This window comes from Staurois parvus, unplaced genomic scaffold (assembly GCF_062004578.1).
Source record: "Staurois parvus isolate SC_StPar_1 unplaced genomic scaffold, SC_StPar_1.0 ptg002947l, whole genome shotgun sequence".
Lineage (NCBI taxonomy): Eukaryota > Metazoa > Chordata > Amphibia > Anura > Ranidae > Staurois > Staurois parvus.
In genome coordinates this window covers 5,315-16,838 of record NW_028320743.1, presented here as the reverse complement: position 1 = coordinate 16,838, position 11,524 = coordinate 5,315, and the positions used below count along the sequence as shown (strand labels likewise).

Below are 11,524 nucleotides of genomic sequence, written 5' to 3'. Positions count from 1 at the left end.
CGGTTGAAAACATAAAAACGTCCTTTGTTTTTGCATCCGCCCCTGTGCGTCTACTGCGGCTTATCGTCTCTACGCACGCTGATCCCTTCTCTAAAAATTTTTTTTTTTTCAGTCCAGGAATAACTTCCTACATCCCATGCGCGAGCGGTTTGATCGTCGGATGTCGAATTTGGTGTCTCGGCACTTTTGGCAAACGTAAATCTCTGGAACGTTGGATTTGCGGATTTTGGCACAAGAGAGGTGGACCCAGGTATTGCACTCATTACACTCGATCATTGGCCGACCGGCGAATGGCTTCATGCAAAAGCATGTGACGAGATGCCAGGATTCGTCATCTGAAAAATAGAAAGAAAAGATATGTTGTAGACGCAAATTACATCTTCCAGTCATTAAAACATACACCAATATACATATGTGGTGGGGGACATTTCCTCACCCCATTCTACACAGACGATGGTGGACGTTTCCTCACCCCATTCTACACAGACGATGGTGGACGTTTCCTCACCCCATTCTACACAGACGATGGTGGACGTTTCCTCACCCCATTCTACACAGACTATGGTGGACGTTTCCTCACCCCATTCTACACAGACGATGGTGGACATTTCCTCACCCCATTCTACATAGACGATGGTGGTTTCCTCACCCCATTCTACATAGACGATGGTGGTTTCCTCACCCCATTCTACATAGACGATGGTGGTTTCCTCACCCCATTCTACATAGACGATGGTGGTTTCCTCACCCCATTCTACATAGACGATGGTGGTTTCCTCACCCCATTCTACATAGACTATGGTGGTTTCCTCACCCCATTCTGCATAGACGATGGTGGTTTCCTCACCCCATTCTACATAGACGATGGTGGTTTCCTCACCCCATTCTACATAGATGGTGGACGTTTCCTCACCCATTCTACATAGACGATGGTGGACGTTTCCTCACCCATTCTACATAGACGATGGTGGACGTTTCCTCACCCATTCTACATAGACGATGGTGGACGTTTCCTCACCCATTCTACATAGACGATGGTGGATGTTTCCTCACCCATTCTACATAGACGATGGTGGACGTTTCCTCACGCCATTCTACATAGACGATGGTGGACGTTTCCGCACCCATTCTACATAGACGATGGTGGATGTTTCCTCACCCATTCTACATAGATGATGGTGGACGTTTTCTCACCCCATCTACATAGATGATGGTGGACGTTTCCTCACCCCATTCTACACGGATGGCTGTGGACGTTTCCTCACCCCATTATACACAGACGATAGTGGACGTTACCTCACCTCATTCTACAAAGATGGCGGTGGACGTTTCCTCCCCCCGTTACACATAGATGATGGTGGACGTTTCCTGACCCCCATTCTACATAGATGATGAAGAATTCCTCACCCTATTCTACCCAGATGATGGTGGACGTTTCCCATTCTACAAAGACAATGGAGATGTCCCCACCCCTTTCTACATAGATAATTGTGGACATTTCTTCACCCTATTATACACAGATGGTGGATGTTTCCTTACCCCATTCTACATAGACAATGGAGATTTCCTCACCCCATTATACATAGATGATGGTGGACTTCTCCTCACCTCATATGTAGATGATGATTTCCTCACACCACTATACTCATATGTTGGTGAAGATTTCCACACACCACTATATATAGATGCTGGAGCTTCCCTCACACATTTCCTGACTGAAGACGCTCTTCCCATGTGACAGGAATTTCCTCTCACCTGGATTAACACAGCCAGATGTGAAGGGAACAGAGATCCCAACACATTCCAGCAAATGTCTAAAGAAATGATGGTGCAGCCTGGTAATGTGTCAATAATAATAATGGAGTGTTAACTGGGTAAAAGGAAAAAAAAAAACAAAAACTGAATACTAGTCTCCAATTGGGAAAGACAACGCGCAAAACGTCCACCATTCCTATCCTATTTAAAAAAAATGTCATTTTAATTAATTTTCAGAAATGGCTGGCGAGAGGAGACAGAGCAAAATGGGGAATTAGACGGCTTCCTGGGGATTTTATTTAATGTGAATGAGCGGGCTTTATTGCGGGCAATCATGAAACTACAAAATGGGTGAACTGAAGCAATGGTTAACTTAAATTACAGATCTACATAAAAAGGTCCCTTAGTAAGTAAATTAAATGTAGGAACTAAACTTAAAGACACCGTTGTATGCCAAGCTACACTTGCTTTTAACAAACATATGAACATTACATGGCCAAAAGCTTGTGGACACCTGACCATCACACTTCTATAGGCTTGTTGGACATGCCATTCCAAAACCAGTGTCATTATTTTTGGAGTTGGTCCTCTTTGTGCTACAACATTCTCCATTTATCTGAGGAAAATTTTCAGAAGGTTGGAGGGTGTCTGGGGGAATTTTTGCCTATTCATCCAAAAGAGCATTTATGAGCTTAGATGGTAGATGAGAAGACCTAGCCAACAATCATTGTTCCAATTCATCCCAAAGGTGATCAGTAGGGTTGAGGTCAAGGCTCTGTGGAGGACACTCAATTTCCTCCACACCGAACTGGTCAAACTGTGTGTTTATGGACCTGGCTTTGTACACCTGGACTCCATATTTTGGAGGGGTGTCCACACATTTAGCCATATTGTGTACAATGCCTAGCAATTCACCTTTTTGAAGTTTTATTTGTTGCTGGTACCAAGAATCAACTGACAATTTGTATCGTAGAGTCTTCATTGAGTAAAAACCAACAAACTTGTATTTTAAAGAATAAGTGCATTTACTCTTTTTTTGTCCCAATCCACCGAACTAATACATCCCACCCTAAAATTATGTAGGTGCATACTTGGTGGGATCCAATACCCACAGCCTCATGTGTTGTTGACATCTAGCACTGCAAGTCCTCACTAGTCGTGCCAAGGCAGTGTACTTCGATGGGGCCCATCTACCTCCATCTTCCAGCCACAAGATGCAAGGAGAAAAGGCCCATAGATTTTTATAGTGTTGATCTACCTCCACCCCCCCTTCGTAAATCACAGTGAGACGAGCCCCATAGACCTTTATAGGGCCCATCAACCTCCATCTACCAGCCAATAGAGCTCTGTGCAGGCACAGCCAGTGAGAGAGGACTTATGGAGATGATGTCAACAAACGCAAGAGCAGGCATCAGATCTCGATAAGTATGCATCTGCAGAATGGTCGGGTGCAGAATAAGTGCAATTATTCTTTTTTGTTCCCATCCACTGACCTAACAGATGCCTCCCTACTCTTCTGCAGGTGCATACATACCAAAATCCGATGCCCAGAGCCTCCTGGGTTTGTTGACATCCAGCGCTGTAAATCTATCTACCGCCATTAAGGCCAGAAGAAACAAGGAGACAAGCCCCATAGACTTTTATGGTGTCCATCTGCCTTCATCCCCTTTCCGGAAGACGCAAGGAGACATTCCTCATAGACTTTTATGGTGTCCATCTATCTGCATCCCCCTTCCGGAGGATGCAAGGAGACTAGCCACATAGACTTTCATCGTATCCATCTGCCTTCATCCCCTTTCCGAAGACGCAAGGAGACATGCCCCATAGATGTTTATGGTTTCCATCTACCTGCATACCACTTCTGGAAGACACAGACAGTCCTCAGACATTTATGGTGCCCATCTACTTCAATCTACATCTACTTTATGGTTTCCATCTACCTGCATACCCCTTCTGGAAGACACAGAGACAGTCCTCAGACTTTTATGGTGCCCATCTACTTCATTCTACATCTACTTTATGGTTTCCATCTACCTGCATACCCCTTCTGGAAGACACAGAGACAGTCCTCAGACTTTTATGGTGCCCATCTATATACCAGCCATTAGAGCTCTCTGCAGGCACAGCCAGTGAGAGAGGACTTATGGAGCTATAAGTCAAAAAACACAAGAGCAGGCATCAGATCTCGATAAGTACACATCTGCAGAAGGGTAGGGTGGGATCTCTTAGGTCGGGGAGGGGGTAAAAAGAACAAGTACACTTTGTCTGAAAGTACACAGTTTTTGGACACATATAAAAAGGGTAAATCTTGCAGTTCTGAAGAAAGATTTCAGACTACCTGTAAGACCAAATTATTAACAGCCTACGCTCAGGAAAGGTTAACCATAATGTTCAGGAGCGATGTTGGGACTTTACGAATTATTAATATCTAGAGAAAAGTGGTTCAGTTAGGACGGCCATTCATTACAATTCATTACTGAACAAGTCTGATCACCACATTTTAGGACAGGCGCCATTGCTCTATGCTAACCTATGCCATCTATTCAATTGCAATAAATAAATGGAAGAGAAGAACACAAATCTTCCATGACGTCACACATTGGACTGCATTGCCTGGACCCCTCTTCATTATAAATGAATTGGCTGGATATTTCATTAGCTGCTTGTTTTCAAACACTAGTCTTTGTTCCTTAAAGGAGGACGCCGGTGTAATGGCAGATGCCGCTGATAAAAACAAATACGTAAAAACCATGAAGATTAAGCAACCAAGCTTGCAGCAATTTCCAGGTTCACTTCTGCTTATTCTGAGGAGGAAAACGCAGTCTATCACACTTCCTGCTGCCAGGGGAACATGCGTTCAGAAAATGAGACAAGAGGTTAAAACAGTCACCGGCAGCCAGCAATTCCTCAGCCATTTAGGTACTACAACACTCAGCACACCTTTCATCGGTTTCTGACCTAGGGAGCCACTGGGTGCCCAAGACGGGAACAAGATGTAAGTCAGAAACACGGCGGCCATTTTGTTTACTTAATTACTACTTTAGGGAACGCTGCAGAACGCAAAGAACCAAAAGACACTGCTGAGGCCAAGCCGAGCAGAAGAAATATTTGTTATGAGACAAAACACCGTCCATCAAGAAGAGCCGACCCTGGGGAGGTGGCTGCTGCTCATCGGTTACCTGACAATGCTTCTGAAAATGGCCACCTACAGCCTTCTCCATTCCTATAACTGCACCTGCCTGACAAATGTGATCTGTGTAAGGCTTTGTCTAAGCCAGGCTATGGATATACTATGTACAACCAACTAGGCCGCTGACAATATTCAATTCTACACAATAGCAAAGGGCGCCACCTCTCACAGTTTGTCCACCTCCGTGGCTCTAGATGCCAACCAATGGAGCTCATCAATGCTCCCCACAATTAACAGAAACGGATTGCTGTCCAATGATATCAGCTTTTACCAAAAACTTTATTACTCCAAGACAAGATCACAGGAAATCTTCCAAGCCTCAATCCAACATGGTTCACCCAAAAAAACAGCCCAATCAAAGATTAAGCCCTTCCTAGGTGACGCAGTAAGCCTTGGCCTAGGATTATTTCCTGTCATCTTGTCCTGGAATAATAAAGTTTGGTGAAGGCTGGTGTCATGGAAAGCAGCCAGTTTCTTTTTTGGTTTGTTCCATTTTCCCTTCCAGTTAGGTTCAAAGGAGGCTTCAAAATATTGATTGGTGGCCATCCTCTTCCACAAGCCCATGAGGTTGTCACATTTTGGGAGATGGCCTCCTGAAGAGTGTATGTTACTATGCATGACTCCATCACCTGGCTTTGTGCTAGCTGCAGAAGTTGGGGAACTCAGAGCTGTGGTGGAAAAGATCTATCCAACCGGATCCCCAAGAGCCTCAAGAAGCCAATTGTGAGATTTGTCCAAGCAGAAACCCCACAAAATGAGACATATCAGCCAAGTTGGCCTGCTAGAAAACTCAACCACAGGCTGCCTAGTTTGAAAGAAACATTTACCTGAATCCACCATGATGTCCTCATCATTGCCTGTGCTGTCTTCATCCCGGAACACCACCTGCTTTCCCTGTCGTATGACCGTTCGTTTCCCCAGGTTCACCTCTGTGTACTCAGTCTTTATCCTCTCCTCCGTGTCATCAGAGACCATGGTCATGGATGCACTGTCCATGCTGTTATTACAGCTCTCCAGCATATGCTCCTCTGTCTCGTGTGGCGGGGACATCTTCAGGTTCAGTGCGTGGTCCAGGATTGGAGGTGGCATGATCTCTCCTGGATAGGGGTTCTCTGGCTCCAGTTTTATGACGGTTTTGAGGTATTCCGCCTCCTCCACCGGTTGCTGCTCTCTCTTCTTCAGCTTCTTCTTTTTCTTGATTTTGTCGAGTTTTTTCCTCTCCAGGAGGAAAGTGCTGAGCTTGGAGCGTTTCAGCATGGAAGGATAGGAGCGTTCATGTTTAATCTCTCCAAAACTTCTTCGCTTTTTGATTGGGAGAACCCCTGTGCTTGGGATATCTTGGAACCTGGAGTCCCAACTGTCGCTGTCCACAGTACTTCCTGTGCTGTTTGGAGGGCTGGACCCGGCTCGGAGTGGAGTCTCCTAGAGAAGCCAACATAAAAGATAATCAACCATCTCAAAAGGGTAAAATCTAGTTTTTCTAAGTCTATCTCTAGGCAAAACTTGTTTGTTAGCTGGGGTGGAGGATTAGAAGCGGTGTCAAGTTTCTGTTACAGTCTATATCCCCACTGGTGACCACTGCAAGGGTTAAATGTTCTTTTAGTTCTAGAGCAGCAATGGGCAAACTACGGCCCGCGGGCCGTATACGGCCCGGCGGACTTTTTAATCCAGCCCGCGGAGCTAGGCTCCCGCTAGGCTCCTCTCACAGTCCGCCGTGTAGCATGAAAATCTGTCTCCTATGAGGATCTGTCCCCCTCGACGTATCTGCGCATGTGCCAGAGATCGCCGATCGGCTGCTAATGCCTGAAACTGGCACATGCGCAGATACGTCGAGGGGGACAGATCCTCATAGGAGACAGATATTCATGCTACACCGGAACGGCGCGGGAACACGGCGACAGGAGCAAAGGTAAGTGAATTGACACAGGGGGGACTTGGGGACTTAATATGGGGAATGAATTACTATAGGGGGGGATGAATTACACAATGGGGGATGAATTACTATAGGGGGGATGAATTACTATAGGGGGGATGAATTACTATAGGGGGGATGAATTACTATAGGGGGGATGAATTACTATAGGGGGGATGAATTACTATATGGGGGATGAATTACTATATGGGGGATGAATTACTATATGGGGGATGAATTACTATATGGGGGATGAATTACTATATGGGGGATGAATTACTATGCTTACTATGGGGGACTATACTTACTATGGATGACACATACACATCATTCATCTACTCTTGGTCCGGCCCCCGGGTCCAATATATGAACCCATTGCGGCCCTCAAGTCAAAAAGTTTGCCCACCCCTGTTCTAGAGGGTGCAAATAGCAGTTTTAATTACCCGATCCTCTGCTTGCCTCCCCTAAGCTCCAGGGGTGGACTATTCCGATGTCTTCAACTCCAATGCTATGGGATCTGCACTGGACTTGACATTGGAGGACCTGCAACCGATGGAGCATAGCAGAGAGAAGAGGCTGCTGGGACCGTTCTTATAGCCTGGAAGGAGCCAGCGGAAGCAGCCCCTAGATCTAAATGAGTATTTAACCCTTAAAGTGCAGGGGAAGCCCCACCACAAGAGAGGATTTTTTTCCTTTCCATGTGGTTTAGGCATAAAAAATTGATATTGGATATTTAAGGGTCACCAGGCTTTTTTGCTCAGAGGGAACGCGGGAATGGATGACAAATTTCGGAACCTCCAGCGCGGAATGCATGGTAAATTATGTGAAATCGTGATGGAGTGTGCTGGAGAGTCTAATGATGCTGGCTGCTGGAGGATCTATTGTAATGGGGGGGATCTATTGTCGCTGGGGAGTTGTTCAGATAATTCTACTGTTGAGGGAAGGGTCTATTGTTGCTGGCTGCTGCAAGATATATTGTTTCTGGGGTGGAGCTATTACTACTGGGGGTATTTTGTTTCTAGGAGGATCTATTGTTGTTGGGGAGGCCATTGTTGTTGGAGTGAGAGCCATTGTTGTTGGGGGGGGGGGGAAGCCATTGCTGTTGGGGGGGAGCCATTGTTGTTGAGATGGATCTATCGTTGCTGAGGCTCTACTGTTGATGATAGGATCTATTGTTACTGGGGGGGTCTACTTCTGCTGGCTATCCATTTTATTGCTTTTCTTGTTATCATGAACAAATCTCATACAAATTACATAGCACCACAAAATACTTGGATCTGTATACTCTTAAAGGGGTGGTACTGGGAGGTGGAACCAAGATACGGTTTAGGAGACATTAACATCAGCAGCGCCGGTGATGTTACCGGTGCATGTGCACTGTGCTCTCAATAGAAGGTGTGTCGTCCATTGAGAGAGCATTGCCATAGCCAAGGCTCCCACATGCATGGGGAGTGACGCCATCGCAGCTCGGCCAGTCAAAGGCCTGCAGCTCGTGAACCTGGAAGAATTACCGGGTGAAGATGGAAGCTCTGGGGAGCCAACACAGCGCTCTGCTGGAGGGCTTCATTTTCAGGCAAGTCTTTCATAATGTGCCAGTAACGGTGCATACTATGCTATAGGTTTGGTTGGGGGGCTAGAAACAGAAGACAAGGAGAGATTTTAGCCCAATGTGGGTGAAACATGTCAGAGGGGCATCACTAATGGGCTGGGATCTAAGCTGAAGACTGTTTTTTATTCACTTTACAGTGGAGTTGAACAGTGTGTGTCGCTATCGGTATGCTATACTAGAGATCACCGCTTTATAGATCAACACTCTCATTCCCATTATAGACTGCTGGAGTCTGAGGGTCACACAAGTACTAGAGGATCGCCTACGCATCTCAGGCTGCAGAGTTTTTGGCAATGGAGCTCTTCCAACCTTGTGGTAACATTTTGGTGAAGAACCTTTTCTGTTCCACCATGACTGTGCCCCTGTGTACAAAACCAGCTCCATAAAGACATGGTTTGACCAGTTTGGGGTGGAGAAACCCTGACCTCAACCCATCTGCTAGCTGTAGATGAAACATATCAGAGGGAGGATCAATAAGGTTGGTTTTACCCTCAAAAGTGGTGTGCAGCTCCGGTTCAACCCTACTGAACACCCTTGGAATGAATTGGAACACCCACATTTGGGAGCCAAGTCTCCTCATTGAACATCAGCACCTGACCACAAAAAATTGTCTTTTGTCTGAATGGGCACAAATTCCCACAGACACTCTCCAAAATCTTGTGGTGTGGACAGGGGCGGCACTGACAGGCACAGATACCAATGATGGGGCACTATTCCTCCCACTGACACCAATGATGGGGCACTATTCCTCCCACTGACACCAATGATGGGGCACTATTCCTCCCACTGATACCAATGATGGGACACCATTCCTCCCACTGATACCAATGATGGGACACCATTCCTCCTACTGACACCAATGATGGGACACCATTCCTCCCACTGACACCAATGATGGGGCACCATTCCTCCCACTGACACCAATGATGGGGCACCATTCCTCCCACTGACACCAATGATGGGGCACCATTCCTCCCACTGACACCAATGATGGGGCACCATTCCTCCCACTGACACCAATGATGGGGCACTATTCCTCCCACTGACACCAATGATGGGGCACCATTCCTCCCACTGACACCAATGATGGGGCACTATTCCTCCCACTGACACCAATGATGGGGCACCATTCCTCCCACTGACACCAATGATGGGGCACCATTCCTCCCACTGACACCAATGATGGGGCACCATTCCTCCCACTGACACCAATGATGGGGCACCATTCCTCCCACTGACACCAATGATGGGGCACCATTCCTCCCACTGATACCAATGATGGGGCACTATTCCTCCCACTGACACCAATGATAGGGTACTATCAGGGGTGGACTGACAACTCATGGGGCCCCCGGGTAATAGGGGATCATGGGGCCCCTGTGTCCTTGCCCAAACTCAAAAAAGCCTATGAAAAAGGTACCAGGGGCATCTCATGAGGCCCCCTACTGACCCCGGGCAGTGCCTGAGTTTCCAAATGGTCAGTCCGCCCCTGGGTGTGGAGGATCTTAGATCACCTGCACAGAGCTCTGACCTCAACTCTACTGAACACCTTTGGGATGAATTGGAACACCATTAAGGAGCCAAGTGTTCTCATTCAACATCACCACCTGACCTCGAAAAATTTTCTTTTGGTTGCATGATCACAAATTCCCACAGACACTCTTCAAATTTTTGTTGGAGAGCCTTTGGTGTGGAGGATCTTGGATCACCTGCACAGAGCCCTGACCTTAAACCAATGGGATGAATTGGAACACCCATTAAGGAGCCAGGACTTCTCATCCAACATCAGCACCTGACCTCACAAATGGTCACAAAAACGCCACAGACCCTCCCAAAGTCTTCCCAGTAGGGTGGAGGATGTTCTAGATGCAAAAGGAAGGATAAAGGAGTGGGGACTTCATACGAACGGCTGCTGTGGTTTTGTAATGGGATGTCCAGCAAACTCGTATATGTATGGTTAATGTAAAAAGTCTTCAAATAATAAAATTCCCTTTAAACCACAATCTGTCACAATCAAAACACCAAATATTAGGCGCTTTGAGTTCTAAGACGCTTCGTCCAGAAATATTTAGAGCTTTTTTCTCTAAATTTCTCCTTCTGGATAATGAAACCGAAAAGTCTCCTTTCCCAAAAACAAACACATTCCCCGGTCTCAGGCTGCTAATATAGGCAGATTTCCCTGGTGGGATCATTCCCCGTGTTGAATGATTGCATTCAACTCCACCGTCTGCCAGAAGAGAAGGTTCAACCGCACAATTCTTTGGGGTTTTTTTTTTTTTTCTCTCCCCTTCACAAGCTGTGTGGTTGTTAATTTATGTAGAAACACGAGGGGCCCCGTTCTTCGCCTCCTTCACACCTCACAGAGGTTTCACAGTCCTCCGATGAGAAGCAATGCAAGCCGTGAGAATGGTGAGCCATCTGATGACGGTCATAGGGTGCATGCATTGTCTAGGATTGGGGATCTTAAAATGGATTAACAATCATATAAAAAGACTGCTAGACCAAAAAAAACAAACAAAAAAAACTCCACAATTCTATGCAAGGATTGATAAACAAATTACCCGTCACACAATGTCTTAGGATGCCCATGCATGTCACAATAGCGGGAATTTACCAAGACTGGACGGTGCAAAAATCTGGTGCAGCTCTGCACAGAAACCAATCAGCTTCCAGGTTTATTGTCAAAGATTCTTAGAAGAAGCTGAAGTTAGAAGCCCATTGGCTACCATGCACAGCTGCACCAGATTCTGCACTCTTCAGTTTTAGTAATCAACCCCCAAACTGTCTTGTCTCATTTACATCAAAAAAGGATCAAACCTTCTGTCAGCATTTTATTGTTGTCTTTTCAAAATCTGTATTTGCCCCGATATCCATGGTCACCCTTACAGCCATTAATGTGTGTTTCCCTACTGCCTTGCTATAACAGAGATTTTCAACAGTCTCGCGGTCTCCGACCACCTCCTGCGCCGCGTCCGCGGTCTCCGACCACCTCCTGCGCCGCGTCCGCGGTCTCCGACCACCTCCTGCGCCGCGTCCGCGGTCTCCGACCACCCTCCTG

General features: G+C 46.4%; 1 protein-coding gene across 1 annotated transcript; it reads right to left on the bottom strand.

Moving 5' to 3' along the window:
• Positions 1-5,629: 5,629 nt before the first annotated feature.
• Positions 5,630-10,911, bottom strand: LOC149428808 (PHD finger protein 13-like). Its single transcript, XM_089666976.1, has 2 exons — positions 10,828-10,911; positions 5,630-6,367 (listed from the first exon to the last, which is right to left on the bottom strand). Exons 1-2 carry the CDS (start codon positions 10,909-10,911, stop codon positions 5,630-5,632), a joined length of 822 nt encoding a protein of 273 aa, XP_089523102.1.
• Between the last annotated feature and the right edge of the window lie 613 nt (positions 10,912-11,524).

Coding starts and splice junctions, on each gene's coding strand:
- LOC149428808 (XM_089666976.1), bottom strand. CDS start 10,911: ATGCATGCACCCTATGACCGTCATCAGATGGCTCACCATTCTCACGGC. Junction 6,368..10,827: donor CGGAGGACTGTGAAACCTCT/GTGAGGTGTGAA, acceptor TGGCTTCTCTAG/GAGACTCCACTCCGAGCCGG.